Source organism: Xyrauchen texanus, chromosome 27, assembly GCF_025860055.1.
Source record: "Xyrauchen texanus isolate HMW12.3.18 chromosome 27, RBS_HiC_50CHRs, whole genome shotgun sequence".
In the NCBI taxonomy this organism is placed as follows: domain Eukaryota; kingdom Metazoa; phylum Chordata; class Actinopteri; order Cypriniformes; family Catostomidae; genus Xyrauchen; species Xyrauchen texanus.
The window spans coordinates 31,984,050-32,006,389 of record NC_068302.1 but is presented as its reverse complement, the minus strand read 5'-3'; the positions used below and the strand labels follow the sequence as shown (position 1 = coordinate 32,006,389).

Genomic DNA, 22,340 nt, shown 5'->3' with positions numbered 1-22,340 from the left:
TTACGTGGTCTTTCCTCGCCTTATTGAAGTCCTAATGCCAGAGTCTGTGCCGCAGCAGTGGTATGATCAGCCCACCCTGATCCAGCCGTCTGATGACTATCACTGTGGCATTTATACACAGAGGTGCTCCGTCTCTTTCTGTTCGGGTATTCAGAGTTTCTAAATGCTACAGGCTTATTTTCACACCACATGTCAAGTCAAGTCAAGTCACATTTATTTATAAGGCACATTTAAAAACAACCAGGGTTGACCAAAGTGCTGTACAAAAGCTGGTATAGATAAGAGCAGATAAAAAGAGACAATAAAAGTCAATCACAAGCAGAAAGATAAAAATAATATAAACACACCAGAGTAAGGGTTTAAGGTAAATTAAAGATGAATGAAAATAGATGTTTTAAGCAATGATGCAATCTAACACAAACAACGGTCCTGTGAGCTCAAGGTTGGTAGAAAGAAAAACAATGGCTTTTATGTCGGTGGAAATAAAATAAATGTTGTCTAATGTGAATCTGCCTCCTCCCTGCAATGAAAATGTAAAAGTTATCAAATTAATACTCCATTTCCAGTTTGCGAAAAAGTTATATTTCTGAGAATAAAAGGGTGATTCACACAGCAAGAGCGGGTGTGTTCATGGAAGGGCTAGAAATAGGTAGGAATCAGTAAATCAGTAGTAATTCTTTCCTTAAAGGGATAGTTCACCCAAAAATTTAAATTATGTCATAATTTACTCACACTCATGTTGTAATAAACCCATATGACTTTCTCTCGAAAAAATCAAAAGAGGCAGAATGTTACTCAGTCACCCTTCACTTGTATTACATCTTTTGTTCCATACAATGAAAGTGAATGGTGACTGAGGCTAACACTCTATTTCCTTTTGTATGCCACAGAAGAATTAAAGTAATTTGGGTTTCAAACAGTGATGATTGCTTTAAAGCTCTGGAAGCATAGCTTCCTGTAAATTCTCTTATGAAATCTGGCAATGATGAATTTAATATACACTGATGAACCAAAACATTATGAAAATCCCTGTTGATCCTCAACCTGGCGCCAAAACAGTGCAGACCTGCCGAGGCACGGACTCTACAAGACACCTGAGGGTGTCCTGTGGTATCTGAAACCAAGACATTAGCAGCAGATCCTTCAAGTCATATAAGTTGCGAGCTGGAGCCACTATGGATCTGACTTATTGGTTCAGCACATCCCACAGATGCTCAATCGGATTGAAATCTGGGGAATTTGGAGGCCAGGGTAACACCTTGAACTCTTCATCATGCTCCTCAAACCATTCCCGAACAATATGTGCAAAGTGGTAAGGTGATTTATCCATCTGAAAGATGCCACTGCCATCAGGGAATACCATTGCCATGAAGGGGTGTATGTGGTCTGCAACGATGTTTAGGTAGTTGGCACATGTCATATTGACATCCACATGAACGGCCGAACCAAGGGTTTCCCAACAGAACATTGCCCAGAGCATCACACTCCCTCCACCCTGCTAGTTCTGGTGCATCACCTCCCAGGTAAACGTACACGTTCAAGGTCCACTTGATGTAAAAGAAAACGGGACTCAACGGACCATACAACATTCTTCTACTGGTCCAAGATCCAGTTTCAACACTTGCGTGCCCATTGCAGGCACTTTCGACAGTGGACAGTGGTCATCATGGGCACTCTGACTGATATGCTTCTATAGAGCCCCATACGCAGCAGGGTACTATGCACTGTGTGTTGTGACACATTCTATGCACTGTGTGTTGTGACACCTCCCGTAACCATCATTAACATTTTCGGTGACTTGTGCCACAGTCAACCTTCTGTAGGTTAGGACCAGACGGAATAGCCTTCGTTGACCTTGTGCATCGATGAGCCTTTGGCGCCCAACATCCTGTCTCCGGTTTGTGGTTTGTCCCTCCTTGGACCTCTGTTGGTAGGTACTCACAACTGCTGACCGGAAACACCCTACAAGCCTTGCCGTTTCAGAGATGCTCTGGCACAGTCATCTGGCCATAACAATTAGACACTTGTCAAAGTTGCTCAGGTCTTTACTCCTGCCCATTTCTCCTGCATTCAACATGTTGACTACAAGAACTGATTATACTTACCATCTAATCTACCAGACCTTGAAATGTGGCTTTGTTAGGAGATGATCAACATTATTCGCTTCAACTGTGAGTGGTCATAATGATTTGGGTCACCGGTGTAATAACAAAAAATCTATGTAAACATATTAGGCCTACTTTATTCTGTGCATTTCAATAATCTACTGAATAAAAGTGTAGAATATAACAAATCAATACAACACTGTTGTTCAAATACCGCAGTTTGCTTTTTTTCTACATTTTGCATCTATGGAGTGTGTCCATATATGCCAGTGGACACATGGCATATAGAGCATTATTGAAGCCATGCTTTAATGGGAGTCTGTGACAGGTACATGTAACATTCGAGTCAATGGTGCAAACGATCAGTGTTCAATGGACGAAAGGCTCTAAGTACATAATTTTGAGTACCACCCAGACGCTTTAAGGATCTATTGCGGCATTATAGGCGCTATGTGCATTGGATCTGCATCATAAATGAATGTAGTTTTTGTAATGCTGGAAAGGTTGGCTTCTCTAAATGATGATTGGTTGATCCCTTAAATGGGCTGGACCTCGCAACAAATAAAATCTGACGTAATAAATGTATTTAAACTTTCATAATCAGATGTTTTCCTGTTTTGTCAAACCATACCAAAATCAATAGTCTGTGCTTACCTACTTTTGATAAGCACCAGCAGCCACTGGTTTGGAACAGCAAAAGTGCAAGTAAATGATGAAAGAATTCCTTTAAAAATATTCAAAAAGAGCTCGAGCTGTGATTAATTTCACACAAACTGAGGGGTGCGAGATCATGTCAGAGGAGGTGAGGAGAATGATGATAAATTCACAAAGAAAAATGAAAAATAATAATATAGAATAACAATGTATTGCAAAGAGAAATACAATAATTCTTATTATTATTAATAATAATAATAGGCATGATTTGATCTTAGACCACAGAACCACTGTTAATCCATACTATTATTCTCCCTTTGTGGACACATTTTAGCCATCATAATTTATTCTTAAGAATGCAATAAGAGACTATGACATTACCTAATCATATTTGACTACTCAAGAGGTTGCCTTCTCTTAACCAAACAAATTCAATACTTCAACACTGGTAAATCGTAACAATAAATGTATCTGTCCATTAATACTCAATTAAAGTTGCAAGCACCTAACAATATTTCTTTCTATTTAATGTAAAGCGCATTATATGTGTTCATTTAACGACATTAACCATCATATGAGAATTTACTGTACTATGCAGCGCATTGACTAGCATGATTGGTCACCAAATTAAGAAGCTTCAAAACAGCATTTACTGTTTGAATTTCATGATAAAATGTATATGGTTTGAAAGCTGAAAATAAAAATAACATAATTTATTTTTTTTTATTATCAAGTTTTTTCTTAAGAACAACTTTAATAAAACATAAAGATACATTCTTAGGATGTTTTTTTTTATTTTCAGAGAATACAAAATGTTCTTAACTTTTTTCTTAAGTTAGAGATTAAGAAGAAAATGGTAGTCAAGAAGAATTTATGATGTAATGATTATGTATGATGCTGATGTAAGAAATTAATTTAGCCTTCAAAGGTTTATCAAGGATGCATAAAGTCTCTCCAGAACTCAATGTAGTGACACATATGTGGAGAATCCAAACAAAATTACAACATGCATCTTCAAATTTTTGTGATAGGCGCAGTTTCACATACTGAAGACAGAGACTAGCTCATGTGATGCTGCTAGTTTAACACATATCTGCATAAGGAAAAAAAGGGAAAAAGCTAAATAATGCTATTGTCATGAAGACAAAAAAGTCCATTATTAATGAACAAATTGTGAACATTTTGTATTAATTACTTGGTTAAAGGCAACTTTAACAGTGTTGTATTCAAATCAACATGTTTTGAAATTTTTTATTTTTCTTTGGAGGTACATTTTGTCAGAGGGGGGCTCACTGTCTAAATCTTTGAAAACCCCTGATTTATGATAATCAGTTAGTCTAGCATAGTTAGATTTGTGAGCTTAGACAACAATCTCCAAACACCACCCCCCACCCCACCCCCCACCCCCCACTGAACACGGGCACGTAGGAGACGTCAAGACTGTGAAATGTTTTGCAGTTCATTGTTTTCAGACAGCATCTCCATCTAATTGTCTTGTCCCATTAGGCCGTGACCAGGGTTTGGGAGGAAGACAAGCTGCCTTGGCAGATGTCTGCCATTTGTCTGAATGCCCTTGGTCGGCTTCCATTGAGCAGGTACTCTGCGTCACATGATCTCTTTCATCGCGTCAGGATAACGCAGCGTAGTGGCTCTCAGTACAAATGCACACTTTCGCACATGCAGACTTTCCACATCAATCAGTTCCCTGATATTACCTCTGACAGGCCTCACCTGCCCAGACTGCATGGTCCATGCAAATCCAACCTGGCAAATGCGTGTTTGGATGGTAATGCACCACTCTGATTGATACTGATTGGAGGTGTGTGGGTGTGTGTGTATCAGTATGTGTGTATGCATACGTATTTATGTGAGTTAGGGGAGTGTGTACTCAAATTTTCCAAATGTTCTTGGGTATTGGCTATATAGCCAAAAGTATGCGGACACACAGACACTGCATTCATATGTTCTTGTAAATTTGATACAAATGCACAGGCATTAATTGATTAATCGAGAAACGGCACACTGTTAAACACAATAACCATGTACATGGACTATAGGCTCATTTTCCTTAAATCATTCTATATTCACTGTGCATTATCGCATTGAGAATCACAAAAGCTGGAAAATAGTTTTTAGAGGCTGTATAAAGAGTTGATGAAAACACGGTGCATTTCAAACTGTTCTGAGACCAGTGCAGACAGACTGCACACTGGAGTTTAAGTCCTTCCCTAATTAGGGAGCATTCTATAGCTGTCCTATGCAGCCAAGTGCATTCATTCCTAATATCCATTCAAAAGTTCAGTTTTAGGCTGTACAGGGACAATGATAATAAGTACATAGATTTATTTTAACATGGTTGCCAAAGATTGGATGATGCTGGCCATTACTTTGAATCAGAATTATGCTGGATAATTTCTGATGTAATGTCTGTAACATCTCAAAAACATGAATAAACAACACTCCTGGAAACAATGAAAAATTTTATATAAAAAAAAAAAAAAAGATGAAAAAAAAATCTAATTTCACAACTTGGTCCTACTGTCCACATCCATTTGTAGGTTTTTTTTAAAAGTTTTTTTGCATGTTTCTTAGGGGTTTTACTGTTTTTTTTTTCTTTTCCTGGCTTAAAATGAGGGGGAGGTGGTACCATACTGATCAAATAAGTATACACATATATACATATATACACACACACATATATATATATATATATATATATATATACAGTATATATACATTTTATTGTTGTTGCCATTTTAGTGTTATTTTTCACATAAGATTGATCTTATCATGATGATCTCGTTAATGATGCAACATGTTGCAATCTGCAGCCAGCGGGGTGAGAAATGAGCGTCTCCGTGTTAGAGTGCCCAACAGCCTGTGGAACTAAATCTTTCCCGGTTTCAAATCCCACTCAGATTGGGTTGAAGTGGCTCTGACCGCACAGAGAATGACAGTTTTGGAGTTTGGGGGTATTTACATGTCATACTCCTGTATTATATGAACTTTAATTAAGGATGAAATAAAGATATATCGTCAAGCTGTGATCTGTGTTTCTATCAGACTCTAGAGCTGCAGTGCTCCTCTCATCTCGCGTGCCATCATTTTAGTTTTATATGATCTCATGTTACGTTAAATGACATCAAGCGACTATTTGACAATGGAATTTTTTTATTATTATTGCTGAGATTTGCAGTTACAAATGACAATCCACCGAGTCCAACGCTTGTTAGTGTTTTCCATGAAGACACCCACCAGAGGTGGACACCTAGTAATTCTCTATGTATTCGTTTCAAATCAAAAAGGGGAATGGAAAATGCACACAGCAGTCATGCTCGGGTCTCAGGAGGTTAAAGGGACTGTTTACTAAAAATTGTACACATAAGGAGATGTTAGGCAGAATGTTATGGACTAACTAACTCAGTCACCATTCACTTTTATATCTTCTTTTCATACAATGCAAGTGAATGGTGACTGAGAGTAACATTCGGCTTAACATCTTTTGCTTTCCATAAAATAAGAAAAGTCATACCAGTTTGGCACAACATAAGGGTGAGTAAATGATGACAGAATTGTCATTTTTCATTTATGTTAAAACATGTTAGACGTGTGTAGCTGAAATCGCCAAACCCATCAATTAGAAGAGGGTGTCAATAAACTTTTTGCCACACTGCATGACATAAAATCGAGGCAGAACCTAACCTTAGTATAGACAACAGATCAAATAAGCGAAAAAAAAGAAGAATGTACATTGTACACAAAAAGTAAGAGACTACACGGGAAGGGAGGATTTGATCTTATCTTCAAATCAACATAATACATGTAGCCATTTAAGAGATATATAAAACTGTATTCATAATTCACACATCTCTTCATAAACGATGGCAGATGTGTGTCTAATAAAACCATCTCTACTACTGCTAGACAAGAGATATGAGCTCATTGAAATACAACAATGACACTTAAAATCATATCTAGGGGCCGTTCAGATAGAACTTGCATTTGTACTAAAAATAGTAAGCTGCAGTGCAATGAATATAAAAGTTAAAGTTATTTATAACCTGACACGGAATCTAATAAGCTCATGTACCCTACAAATTAAAGATGTCCGTCTAGTGCAAAACCAGACGCAAAAGACGCAATCAGTATGAATGCCCCTTTTGTTGCCTCTGCAGTCTGGTCATAGGAGAAAATGGTGCCAGGGTGACATGCTGTAAACATGCATATATGAGGAGTTTGTCCATTTTAAGCACAAAGCGCAGCTCCTCTCTGGCATTTCTCATAATTCCTCTATCAACAGCTCTGTCACTGTCCCCTTTTCTACACAGATAGCGTCACCATGGAGACCAAACATCCCTGGCAACACAACCTCTCATTTGGAACATCAAACACACCATTGTCAACTTGAAGAAAGAGAAGTGAGAAAGTGTTGAATGCTTCCTTTAAGGAACATTGGCAGTGTGAAAACTCCAAAAGGTGGTAATGAAAAATCTTGTTGTTTGAGGGAGTGAGATAAGACAGTTAGGTATCATGACAGTGTACACAGTCGAGGAGACAGTTGAGTCTTATTTATTGTATCTGCAGGGGTTGTGTGGGATCCATGCTTTTGGATTGTATTACACAAGCTTTACTTGCATTTTATGTGAGGAAAGGAACAGAATACACATGGAAGATAAGTCATGGATTTGTTTGGATTGGAATTAAAGTGCAGATAGCACAGGGGCTTGTGCTGAGCAGTGTGTAGGTGGAGACGAGTATGAGTGTGATATTTGCAGAGGGTATGAATACCATTTAGGCCGGCTGGTCGACTTCACCACGGGGGACATCCCATCTCTGTACAGGCTCTTGGTTTTGCTGAAGTTCACAATGTTGAAAATCACCCTCTGAAAAAAAAAAAAGATATTTTTTTTGGTGAGTTGGAACCATTTAAAAGTAAACAGATATTGACCTCAATATCATAAGAAAGCAACATGTTCAGGAAATGTTTTGACATTTTTGAAGTGATTCTATTTTTTCAGAAAAGACAACTTGTTTACCTTCCTTTCACCAGAGACTAGAAACTCTCAATCGGCTGTTCTTCACAGAAGCAAGCAGCGAGTTTCAAAATTAGCAGCGCAAATAGGAAGTGCTTTATGAGACACCAAATGTGTTAAAACAATCTTACAGGATCTCGCTGACTACGTAATGCAAAGATTGTGTGAAATTATAGCACACGTAAGATAATGGAGACAAAACTGTAAAAATATGTGACAGTTTATCTTAATTTCCTACAAAATATGAATATATGAATCTGCTATCATAAATGTTTGTAAGTCACATAAAGTCTCTGCAATTGCAGTGTAAACTAGAAATAGTTGATAAAGTTTGTTATGACATACTTTGATGTTAGCTGAAAAGTTTAAACTAGTTTTAACATTTTGAAGTTTGATAGACATACAGACATTACTGTAAGACAAACAGCCAGCTAGCTAGATAGTCAAACAGACTGGCACATAGACAGACAGACAGACTGTCACATAGATAGACAGACAGACTGTCACATAGATAGACAGACAGACTGTCACATAGATAGTCATAAATGGATGGATGGATGGATGGAACAGACGGACAGACAAACGGACAGATTGATGGATAGCAACTTAATACAGATCAAAGGCCTTTTGTGGGCTTGTTTAAATTTACATTTTTAAATATTACATTTGGAATATGAATTCTGTGCATTCCTTTGGCCTATCTGAACATTCAGTGTATGTAAATCTATGGGATACTTCAGATATTTGATCGCCGGCTGTGCAAAAAACGTTTGTCTGATCGGTTATAAAAGACATAACACTCTCTTCCAGTACAGTCTGAATGTCTGTGCTGAGTTTGGTGGATGTAGGTTAAAATATCTAGGTCTAGGAGGACTAAGTGGTAGAAATTTTGGTATCTGTACAGGGATTTTGGAAGAAAAAAAAATATGTTTGAAGAATAACCAACATAATGAATCATGAAAGGAATGAAAAGAGACACAGGGTCATAAGGTTATCATCAGATCTGGGCTGCATCACAATTTTTATACAACCCCAATTCCAAAAAAATTGGGACAGTATGAAAAATGCTAATAAAAACTAAAATTAGTCATTTTTAAATTATATTCACCCTTTGCTATTGAAAGCACTAAAACTACACATTATATGATGTTTTACCTTGTGAATTTCATTGCTTTTTTTAAAACGTACATTAATTTCAAACCAGATGATTGCAACACGCGCCAAAAAAGTTGGGACAGTCGAGTGTTTACCAATGTGAAACATCACCATTTCTTATAATAACACTTAAGCATTTAGGCACTGAATACACAATTTTGTTACGTTTAGAAAGTGGAATTTCCCCCCATTCATCCATTATGTAGGTCTTTAGCTGCACAGTTGTACTGGGTATTCATTGCCAAATGGTGTGCTTCATAATGCGCCACACATTCTCAATTGTAGACAAGTCAGGACCACAGGCAGGACAGTCTAGCACCCACATTCTCTGCTTACGCAGCCATGCACTTGTTGCCCAGGCAGTATGTTGTTTGGTATTGTCCTGCTGGAAAATGCAGGGACGTCCCTGGAAAAGACATGCTGGATGGCAGTATATGTTGCTTCAAAACTGTTACATTTCTGTCTGCATTAATAGTGCCCTCACAGATGTGCGAATTACCCATGCCATTGGCACAGACACATCCCTGGCCCATACAGACACTGGCTTTTGGACCTGATGCTGATAACAGCTTGGATGGTATTTTACCTATTTGGCCCAGAGAACACGATGGCTGTGTTTTATCAAAAACGTTTTGAAATCTGGAATCGTTAGACCAAAAAACATGGTTCCACTTTTATACTTTCCATATAAGATGAGACAGAGAACAGAGAAGTTGGAAGCGCTTCTGGACAGTGTTGATGTATGGCTTCTACTTTGCATAGTAAAGTATTAACTTGCATCTGTGTATGCAGCATTGAGTGGTGTTGACTAACATAGGTTTACCCAAGCCCATGTTCATGATATCCATTACAGATGAATGACATTTTTTAAGACAGTGATGTCTGACTGATCAGAGATCATGCGCATTCAGAAGTGGGTTTTTGTCTTGCCCTTTACGTACCAAAATTTGACCAGATTCCTTGAATCTTTTAACTATATTGTGCACTGAATCGCCCAAAATCCTTCCAATTTTTCTATGAGGAACTTTGTTCTGAAAGTGCTGGATTATTTTCTGAAGCATCTGTTGGCAAATTGTCAAGTCTTGAATGATCATTGCTCTTGAAGGTCTAGGCTGTTTTTGGAGGCTCCTTATATACTATGACACAATTGCTGCTAATAAAAGTAGGGAATCTCAATGTAGTAATCAGTTGGCATTTTCAAACCAGGATGGGAATTTCTAAAGTATCCAATGAAAGAAGGGATCTCAATGTAGTAGCACATCCCGGTTTGAAAACACCCACTGATTGGGAAAAGCCCATTTTTGTTCTGCAGAGACATAAGTCTCGCTTTTTGGGCTAACACTGCTCACAATTGCTTGTACTATGGGAGACCAGTAGTTGATGTCTCTCTTTCAACTTTTTCAAGTGTACTTTATAAAACACTACTGAAATGTTGAAGACATTTCTAAATGTATGAACCAAAATGCTAAAGGGACATTTAATCCAAAAATGAATGAAAATAAAAACTCATTGTTTAAATACCCTAATGTTGGAACAAAACCAAATGACAGTCTTTCTTCCATTGAACACACAAGGATATGTTAGGCATCTCCTGTTGTGCTCCAAGAAAGAAATTAAGTTATACAGGTTTGGAAAAAAAATAGCATGTGAAAATGATTATGGAATTTTCATTTTTGGGTGAACTATCCCTTTAACTCTTAGAAATCAAATTTGGATGCAGTCTTGGTGCATTTACAGAGAAGACTTAACTTTGCAAAAAAGAGACATGCTCTAGTTACAACAGCAGTGGCGAGGCATAGTCAGCTTCAGCCAGTGTTGCAATGTCACTTCCCTCATCTTAGTCACCTGTTTTGAGTCTAAGAGTGAATTCCAATTGAAAGTGATCATCCCTATTCCCTACTCACTCTGAAAAGTGTGGGGCACTACAGTTTGAATGTACCCTTCACTAAAAGTCTTGTAAAAGGGCCCTTTGAAAAAAATAAAATAGTTTCTTACTTTTGTTTGGAACAACATTTCAAGTGGTGCAAAAATGCTGTTTGGATAATGCCCTAAACCTGGGGTTGCTGCACAAGACTGGGGCAATTTAAGGGAAGGTAGATTCTCGGTCACACAACACCCAACCCCTTTATCTAAAATTTCAAGAGACGATCTCCAGAAAGATATACTGTATAAAGTTTATTAAATATGAAGGGTATAAATAATATAATACTAACAATGATATAATGACCAAACTGTAAATGACTCCTTGTAATAAACAATATCAAATTCCCAATTAAGACCAGGAGATGGAAGTCAGCAGTGTGCAAAGTAAATCCAATTAAATCATTTCTCTCTTTTTTCTCAATCCCTCTCTCTCTCTCTCTCTCTCTCTCTCTCTTTCCACCAATCCCCAATCCATATATCCATCCTTCTGTTCCCCTCCCATCAGCGACTGCAGTCACAGAAATTGGGGGATTGTGGTCGGCCTGAATCAGCCAGGGCTAAAATGACATTTAACTGATGTTCAGAAGTGAGGTAGCTGCTGGAACTAGTAGATAAGACCATTGCTGCTGGCATTTCAATTACACTTTTACTGCCCTACACATCTGTTGCAAGCCTACTTTCAGCCCCCCACCCCCCCACCCCCCGCAGGCAAATACATCCTTATTCCACTACCTTTACATCACGCCACTCTTTATTCTTTTTTTTTCCAACCACACAATTGGCAGGCTGTATCTGTATGCGGACTGAAAAGTACTTGAGGGCAGAAAACAGTGGAGTCAGTTCTATAACTGGTCAAAATTAATAATTCACATCACAAGGTGTTGGAATAAGACAGTGAAAGTTCACACCCATTCAGTATACTGATACTTAAAGTGATAATTCACCCAAAAAAGAAATAAATTCTGTCGTTGTTTTGAACCCATATACCTTACGTTCTTCCGTGAAACACAAAAGAAGATGTTAGGGTAAAATGTTCAAACTCAGTCACCCTTAACTTTCTTTGTATGGAATAAAAAATGTAAAAAGATACAATGAAAGTGAATGGTGTCTGAGAGGATCATTGTGCCAAACATCTCCTTTTGAGGTCCACAGAAGCATGAAAGTTGCACACCACAGCAAAATGTGTCAGAGCATGTGCACAAACATACAGTAATAACTTGGAGTAACCTAAGCTCTTGCTCAGAATTAAAATTGTAATAGTTCATGGATCACTCCTTGCAGGGTTCAAACCTAAAACTTTACGGTTATCAGTTCAGGTCTTTAACAACTATGCCACATTACCATCAAACTATGTTTTTGATTTTGTAGCAAATATGTGACGACTGTCCATGTATGTTTAACCATCAACGTAAGATCACTACACCGTCATTTTTCTTTTCTTATTTTCCAGTAAAAATGTCTAAAAATAAAGAAATAAATAATAACTTGAGAAGCTAAATGAAATGAGACAAACAAGAAAGAAAGAAAGAAATCTTACTGATATAAGGAAAAAAAAAAATATTCTCTCAAAACGATACTATAACTGAGGGGATGTTACCAAACTACAATGTCTTGAAATGGACCTACATAAATTCACAGTAGTTCTGGTTATTTTTGCTTATCTTGAGTGTAAGCCTATATCTCGCACCTCCCTTGTGAGGCACCAACAGTTTGAAAACACTGTACTGATGCTTCATTCACCTCATTCAGGAACAGAGCGCTCGCAAAAAATTCTAAATTGCACAGCCAATGCTATCTTCCTTGTTAGTGGCATCCAAAGTACCAAATACCAAGACGCTCCACTTTGCTGTTGTCCAACAAATCATTATGAAGTTGCATTCTTTACAATGTATTATTTTTCTATGTATTTTTTTTTTTCTAAAAATATTATGACCTTAATCTAATAATGCTACGATTTAGTTCTCTTAATTTTGACTTTAATTTTGATTAAGGATCTGGACATACAACTGTGTGCTTCAAATAATACTGCAGTTTACTTCAAGGTATTGATTTCACTTCTTTTTTTGCTCCCACAAACAAACACAAACATGCACAGGTTAAAATTAATATCAGCCAAGGTAATTTTTGAAGGCTAGATTGCTATGAGGCTGTTTGCAAAGATGGCAGTCAGTTGTCAGACAAGCTGCCGTAGCTCTGTGAAGTTTAAAGGTGACTCCTTATAGTTGTTATCAGAATTATTTGAATCATTTGTACCTCTTCGCCAGTCATATTCATGGTCCTATGAGAGCTCTCTCTCTCTATCACTTTATTCTCTATCATTATCTCCTAGTGTCTTTATCACAGTTAAAAGGGGAGTTACTTAGAGGAAGGGGGGTGGGGTGTTAAATTGAACGCATATCTCATCTCCAGTTCATTAAGAGCTTTGTGTAAGACAGAAAGAGAGCACACACACACACACACACACACACACACACACAGTCACTGGTAGTCCCCCTTGCACTAGTTAAGCCAATGCATCTACACTGAGGAGTAATTTGTTAGTTTCCCAAAGCTCAGTGCAAATTTGGTCTTAAAGAAGCCCTATTATGCTTTTTGGAATTTTACCTTTCCTTTAGTGTGCAATATAGCTGTTTGTGCATGTAAACGGTCTGCAAAGTTACAAAGCACAAAGTCCATACAAAAGGGAGTTATTCTCTCCCACAGAGCACACTGCTCAAGAACTACAAGAAACGGCTGGATTGTAGTCCAGCCATTTCTTCTGTAAAATATCTACGTCATGTGAAACATATTTGCAAAATGCCCGCCTAAGGGCTACTTTGGCCTGCCCTCAAACAACCGTAGTTCTAGTAGAGGCCAGGATGAGTTGGGTTAGTGTTGTCCCCATGTCGAAAAGATGCTGTTTTCTTCACTTCAAAAGCAAAACCTCTTTGTTTGGACATCCAAAGGCAAATTAACTGAAGTATCAGTGGTTAAATTGTATTTTTACCACTATTCCTCAACAGTACAAGCCCAAACAATACCGTATGTTCAAGTCGGTTAGCCCTGAAAGATGGTGCAGTTCCCACTTTGTTGGGACAATCTGGAACTTCAGGATCACAACCTGTATGTATGTTAGATTATTTGTGGATTTATCTGCTAATGAGAGTTCAGATGCAGAGTTTTGTGTTGTAGCTATGGTGTACACCCAGCTGTAGGCCTCTGCTAACCTGCTAGCTAATGTTATTGTGTTGAAATAGATTTGCTAATCAGCTGCGGACCCACTTTTAAATACAATTGTGTAGAATTATGCAGAGTGTTTGTCGTTCTTACTATCATGAATATTGATCAAGTGTGGCGATGGATTTATTTTTACAAACGGTAATTTTACATCTGCAATCCACGGTAGTGCTCGGCTAACTTGCAATGTAATGTTATTGTTTTGGTAAGGGTTTACTATTCAGCTGTGGGCCGGCTTTTACCTAAAACTGTGTAACAAAATGGTTGATCTCAAGAGTCTCATATAATTATATAATTACAAGCTGTAATGTTATGGCCGCTATCCATGGTAGTCCACGGCTAACTTGCTAACTAACTCTATAATACACCCGATAATGTCCAACTGGGTGTAAGTCTCTATTCTCCGTTCATAGCTTGGGTGAAAAAAGTTTGGATACACCCTTACCAACAAAAAGATGACTAACATAGATGCACTATGTGTCTTTTACTTGAAGCTTTGTTAGGTTCACAATAATCAACAGTGTACTTGTAAGAAAGCTACAAAATTAAAACTTACCACTGTGAAACGACCTGCTCAAGTTGTGCTTGTGAAGTTGGTTCGGGTCAATAAGCTTGTTCTTCCAAACTTTCATTATTTAATTTATTATCGGACTCTGGATAGAGCTGGTACGGCAAAAACCGATGTCACTGTTACCATAGATACAGTAGTGTTTACAGAGCTACCCAGGAATACTCGGGAGCTGAAACTTATGGTAAGGGACGTTACATTTCCGACACATACTCTACGCAGTTGACCAATCGCAACAGACTAGGCCAGCTGACCAATCAGAGCAGACTGGGCTTATCAGAAAGGGGGTCTTAAAAGAGACAGGAGTGTTTAAGCCAGAGTATAAAGAATGGGAAAAATAAATGTACAGTATGAGAAAAATAATGTGTTTTTTGAATGTTAAAGCATGTAAACTAGTAGACCCCCAAAATAAAATTATGAACCTGTAAAATAGCATAATATGGGCTCTTTAAAGAAACTGTGAAAACAGTGAATTGAATTACAGACAGTAAGACTGGATCACATTACCTCCATCCAGCCTGGAATGTCATTTCCAACAGGAATGTCAAGTTCTTTTGCTGCTCTTTACTCACACCAGCATATATAACTTGCACTCAGGCAGACTTTTGACTTCCAGAATAATGTATGGGCCTCTTTGCAGCTTATTCTGGTCAAGAACCGGCCATTTATATAGGAAGATACCTGTCTGAGTGACATGTAAAGTGGCTAACCACAGTTTGTTTTACTTTTTATCTGCTGTTTTGGGGCTGGTAAAGTTGAAAAAGATGCCACAATACTAGACTAGCATGGGGGAATATGGCAGAGCAGTCTCTGTGAATGAAGGAATCTTTCACTTTCATTGCACCTTTGTCCATTAAATTAAAAAGTTAAATATATAAAATAGAATAAAATATAACACGCTATTACAATAATTTATTGAAATAACACTGCACTATTGTGATTCCATTATATAATTATAGTATATGTGGCATCAGTGGCTGCTATACATGTGATTTGTGGTTTGTAGTGTAAAGGTCTCATTAAGCCCTGATTCTGGGATTAAAGAAAAATCCTCTTATTTACACAAATCACAGACTCACACCTGCTCCACAGCTAGAGTTGTCTTAAATCTAAACAACAAGATGCTCTAAGCTGCACAGGTGAACTAATGATTTATACTCTGTTAGAAGGCAGAGCCAGAGAAAAGGCGAAAGAGATAGATAATGAAAAAAGGGCTTCCCCACTCTAATGACCTGCACAGTAACAGAAATAGCTGGATGTCAAACAGTGTTTGGGGGCAAATGGTGTCTTTTGATGCTGATCGATCAGCAGAGAGTCCGGCTCTGGGGTAAACACTGCTGAAATATTTAAGAGACTTTTCTAAATGGAGGCAGACATAAATAATGTACTTTGCCCTCTGTAAGTCATGTTCTTACTAAGAGGCCTTGATGTGGATATATTTGCTTAATAATACTAAATAATGCAGCATGCGGTAGTGCATATAAAATACATATAGTTTCATGTGACACTATGGCAGAAGTTAAACATAGAATACATTGAGCATACAGACAATACAAACTGCCAATATGAGTGTTATTTATCATAATGAGGACTGAAGCTGCCCAAAAAAAAAAAAAAAATGTTGTCCATTTGACTTGTGTGCTATATTCCAAGTCCTATGGTACCATACGATAGCTTTGTGTTAGGAACAGCCCAAAATGTAAGTTATTCACTATTGTACTGTACGGATTCAGAAGACTTGAAATTTAATAGTCGTTTGGTGAACTTTTAAAGTGCTTTGTTTAAAAATGTTTGATCTCAACAGCATCAGTCCCAGTCATACAGGTATGGAACATGAGAGTAAAGGCCAGAACCTTTAGAAACAAGATAATTTCAGGGCACATACAGCAGTGGTGGACAGTAACGAAGTAAATGTAATTCGTTACTGTACTTAAGTAGCTTTTTTGCGTATCTGTACTTTACTGAAGTATTTAAATTTGGGGAGACTTTTACTTTAACTCCACAACATTTCAAAGTCAAATATCTTACTTTTTACTCTACTACATTTTCAAAATCAGTCGTTCCTTTTTATTTATGAGTGGATAAAAACGTAACTGGTCAAACGAGCCACCAATCACAGTACAGCGCGCGCACGCTTTGTTTTGAACTTGCCTTGGCGGCATCTACTAAGCGCGAACCAGGGGTGCGTTTCCCAAAAGCATCGTTAGCCAACTATGGTCGCAAGTTCCGTCTTTATCATCATAGTTCAACGAGTCGGTGTTTCCCGAAACCATCGTTCCAACGAACATTTGCAAACAGCATCACAGAGTTGTGTGGTTGGAACGACAGCTCTCGACCTGTGGTTAGAAGCAGAGTTTCTTGTTATTATAACATGTGGGCTTAATAAATTATTATCTTGAGCCAAATAAGCAAGATGACATTCAGTACAATCAGTATCTTTTATTTAGAAGACATACAAATGTCCTTTATGTCTTTTAGTTTGTCAATAGATTTAAAGCACCGTTTTTGAAGAGTGCGCATGTGTGAACGTGCTCTAATGCGTAAGAACAAGCCTATGATTGAATCTGGAAATAAAGCAAATAACTGAGAAAAATATGAGATAGTCCTCAGATGACATGTCCGTAATTTATAGCAAAACATCTAGCATTAATTCGATTGCAAACAGATTCATTAAAAGTAGTTTTTACTCCACCACATGTGTGACATCATTAACCAACGTGGTTGAACAACCAATTTGCGACAATACGGTTTCGGGAAACAGTCGTGACTAGCAAGTTGATTTCTTCAACAGTAGTACGGTAGTGGAGCAGCAAGTTACGTCGTTGTACGGGAAACGCACCCCAGAGCCGTTAAATATGAGAGTTGCGAACATAGACGGTTGCGACAGTGATCTCGCCGCCGCGCGGTCACGTGATTCGTGTAGCTCTCAATAGTTCCAAACAAATTGTGTTGCCAATGATTTTAAGCGGGGCAGAGAGCAGCAGCTATTATTGCAGCAATTATTGGTAAATATTGACGCATAATGTACATTGCTTATTATGTTGACACTAAAATGACTTGCATATAATAGCATTTTTTTTCAGGGGAGTAGCAGAAACACTGCATTAATACGTTTTGCGCACACACACACATACACACATATATATATATATATATGTATGTGTGTGTGCGCGCGTGTGTGTGTGCATATATTTAATGGCGTTGTGCAGGTTTATGTGAATGTATCATAACATTAGGATGTTAATAATTATGACCATAGACACTCGAGAAAAATATATACAGTAAATACTGTAAATTTATTATACCTTATGGGAACAGTCCCCTTCCCTCCAAAATTAAACACACAAAAAATGTATTCAATTCAAATATAATATATAATATATATATACACATCTGACTAATTAATGTCATTTTATTAATAGACTGGTGTGCCAAGACTGACATTAGTCTTCATGTAGACTGAGTTAAGCAAGAGTCTTGTGACAAATTATAATAGGACATTATGGCCATAAAAAAATCATAGTACTTGGATACTTAAGTACATTTGAAGGCAAATACTTTTGTACTTTTACTCAAGTGAATGTTTAAAGGCAGCACTTCTACTTTTACTTGAGTAATATTTTACCTTGAGTATCTTTACTTTAACTCAAGTACATGGTATGTGTACTTCGTCCACCACTGACATACAGTATCTTTCCTAAAAGCATGCTCCGCTATGAGAAATCAAAATCTGATTTCACAAAATTACATATCTTGAGAAAAGTTAGAGGACAAATTTCACATACTGACAACCGACAGGCTGCAAGCATGTAGAGCAGCAGTTTAATGTCAGTTTTTACTTTCCTTCTTAAAAAAAAAAAAAAGGAATGTATTCAATAACTCTGGTATCAGATAACAGAAAAGTCAGTTTGTGAAGCTGCAGGCATGTAGACATATTGTTTGGTTCAGCCATTCAGAGTCTTTTGTGAAGGATTATTTAATTCCACAGGAAAAAAAAACAGGAAGTGGGTGTTTTGCTGTATTCAGAAAAAAAACAATCGCAATCTACCACTCCATTGTGTGGCAGCAACACGTGATCCTAACACATTTAATCAGGTCTCTCCATCGCCTTTGACTGACGGTCCAGCAAAACACAGCAGACACAATGCAAAAGGTCACAGTCACTCACATAATGGTGCTTGGAGAGCTTTAAAAGCCTTCCATTAACCTACTGACGGCTCTGTGTGCTACTATGAGGAAAAGACCTTTGTATTCGTGTTTGTAATATTTAACCTGATGCTGGTAGTTTATATGTGCATGTCATGGTACTGCCCATGGAAAAAAATCAATGCTCTTGCATGTCTACATCAACTTACATGTCCTATAATGAACAGAGCAAGAATGCATTTTAATCAGACATGCATGAACCTGTCATGGTACATGGTCTTTTTGTCATGACCCTGGCTGGACAGTCCCTCATCCACTGTCTGTTTGTCTTGTCTGTGTTTGTGTGTGTTCTACTCCCTCCTGTGTCACAGGTGCCGCTGATTGAGCTTGAGCATGGTTGCTATGGGAACACTGCTCATGCTGCCCCATCAGCTGATTCACAGCACCTGTTTCTCATCTCACTCTCCATATTTCAACCCCTCAGTGTGTCTGTCTTGTTGCTGGATTGTTCAGTGTATTTTGATGCTCACATCTAGCAGTCTTGCCTCTGTCAGTTCTGTGTGTGTATTTTCTGTTTCTCAGTTAGTGACTGTGTGCATTTCTGCTCCAGTGGATGACTGAAATTGTCCTTGGTTCTATTCCTGGACTCTCCAAGCCGCAGTAATCAGGATATATCTCTGGTTCTTCACCCACTGCAGTCTGTGTCAGTCCTTGTTCCAAGCTCTATGATTCTGTGTTGATTTAGTATATTGGACTGTAAATAAACTAACATGAACTGTTCCTCTGCATTTGGGTCCTACCTACTACTTGCTACAGAACAATCCAGCCACATATGGACCAGCAGGAATTCTATTTGTCAAAGAGCTGCACAGGTTAAGAAACTCTTCGAGCTGTGACAGGAGGACAAGTCCATGTGGGGATATGTCTTGGCGTTTCTGTCAGTGTCCTCAGGTCTGGGGTAAAACCAGATCTGCCTGATCGACCTGTTCAGGTAGGGATTAGCGGAACCCATCAGATCATGTATCCTGGATTTGGGCGAAGAGGGAAGCCCCCTTGACACCATTAGGCTGGCCATGAAGTGGGATGAGTTCAGAGGTTTCCCTGTCTCTGCCCCAACCAGAGAATGATGTCACTCCCCACATGGAAGTGGTTTCCTCTGCCAATTCCTCCACGACACGTAAGAGGAGGAGGAAGCCCATCTGACAGCCAGGAGGTGGAAGGGCCCGCTGCTAACCAGCAGGAGAAGAAGGGGCCATTGCTGACAACCAGGAGGCGGCCAAACCTGTTGCCAACAGCCAGGAGGGGTCAGAGTCCGCAGCAGTGTCTCCTAGTGACCGCAGGAGGAGGAGGAGGAGGCAGGTTACTAATTCCCATGGCGCTCCAGCTTGCCCATAGAGGTCCCACATCACTACAGCTCACCTGGAGAGGACCCACGCCATTGCAGCTCACTTGGAGGGGTCCCATATCATTGCTGAAGCTCGCCCAGAAGGGTCACACATCACTGTAGCTCACCCAGAGGGTACCCAAGTCACTGGAGCTCCCCTGAGGTCAGACAGAGTGGCAACTCGACAGACTGGGCGATGGCCTCCATGGGCGTGAGCGCTGGCAGTGGCAGGAAAATGGCCTCCTGACTGCCTGATCCTTCAACAGTGGCCACCGATCTGCCTGCCCAGTCCCCAGCGGCTGTTTCTGACTTCACCTTCTGCCCAACTACCGGCCCTAGTCTTCTATGGCCACTACTCAATCTGCCTCAATCCAGTTCTTGGGGGCCACTTACCTGACTGTCCCATCCCTAGTGGCCGTCCCTGACCTTGGCACAGTGGTCATGATCTACCCTCCGCAGCCACCAACCATGCTGTCCAGTCCCCTCTGGCCAGTTCCCAGCCTGTCCAGATTCTGTCCCTGTACCCTATGGCCTTTCAGTCTGTCCCCTTCTCTTCAGAAGACACCGGTATCATCCTTCCCACAGCTGACACCCATGCCCATCCGGCCACTACCTTGCTTCTTTCTGCCCTCATCCTCTCCCAGATCTCCCTATCTCCTATCTCCTTCACTCAGGGTCTTCCATAAAGTAAGTGGCGACAGAAAGGAAGAATTGTCAAATGTGATGGATGAATATCAACCTTCTGCTCTCCCTCATTCAGTCCTCTGAGATTTACAGAGCTGCTGACTGTCAGGCATGAAAACCAATCTCTTACTCCATTTCTATCCATCCCTATATTTCCCAGGCAATCTCTCCATCTCTTCCTTCTCCCATCTATCTATCCATCTAACTCTATTATCTTAAGCCATTTCATTCCCCAGATTTGGAGAATGGCGTCTATCTATGCAACCAATCGACTCATATCGCTGCTGGGTATTCTGGCGGAATGCAGGTGACATATCCATTTTGGATGTGGCCATAAATTGCTGGTGGTCTAGGATAGGAATGTATGCATGTCTAAATGTTACAATTATAACATCACAAAGGGTGGCACCATAGGCTAATTGTGCTCTCAAAATAGTAATGGCTTTATTGTCACAACTATTTTGGTGAGATTGTTAGGAGGCATTATGTTAATGCAAATAAATTCTAGCATTATTGTTCCAGACATTTCTAATTGGGGGGATTTTACAGGGCACCCTGTTCAAATATACTCAATGTTACATTTAAATGGCAATTTGGTAAGAAGGCAACAGGAGTGAAGAGACTAAAGTTTAATATGGTTTAAATAACAATTAAACAATAAACAATAAATAACACAAACACTGACTTAATCAAACTCAGTTCTGTCTACTGGCAGAAAGCAGTTTATGCTTGTTTATTCTGTTTTGCGCAGGGGAAGCCATCAATTTTTGGACCTAAACGAGAGAAACTAAACAAAACTGTTGTTGTTGTTATTATTATTTTTATTATTATTATTATTATTGTTAAAGAACAGAATATAATTTTCCAACCCATATCCAAAAGCAAACAATTGCTTTGTCAATTGTTTGCTTTTTGATACAGGTTGGAAAATTATATTCTGTTCTTTAATAATAATAATAATATTAATAATAAGTAGGGTTACCAACCGTCCTGTATAATACGGAATTGTCTAGTACAGTGTTTCTCAACTAGTGGGTCGTGACACAAAAGTGGGTCGCAGGTCTATTCCGACTGGGTCATGGACAGCAGGGAAAGAACCATGCCATGGATCTCCCATTGAAGATTTCTCATCAGCCACCAAGTGATAGAGATTATTAAATGATAATATAATGTTTAATGAAGAGATTTAATGATAATCTCACATTCAGTTAAAGGCTTTTTACACCTCTTGCTAATTATCTACTCTGCTTTTCTCTCTGAAGCACGTGCGCAACAACAGGGCTTCCCTCAATATTGTGGCGCACATGCTTCTAAACTGATAGTGAGATTATTCTAGTTTAAAGTGTTATGGATAAAGTCAAGTCAAACCTATCAAACAGGCAGCCCTGACATGCAAAACAGCACTGAGGAAACGAGCAACACTGTGCTATGAAAAAATATTATTAAACATCATCACCTATACAAAGTTTCAT

At 38.8% G+C, this 22,340-nt stretch overlaps 1 protein-coding gene across 1 annotated transcript in view; it reads right to left on the bottom strand.

Moving 5' to 3' along the window:
- The window catches only part of agbl4 (AGBL carboxypeptidase 4), a 503,648-nt gene that overhangs the window by 305,689 nt on the left and 175,619 nt on the right, over positions 1-22,340 (bottom strand). Inside the window, exon 4 of the mRNA XM_052095121.1 lies at positions 7,548-7,642. Within this exon, the coding sequence (XP_051951081.1) occupies positions 7,548-7,642 (95 nt within the window). The remainder of the gene's footprint in view (positions 1-7,547; positions 7,643-22,340) is intronic.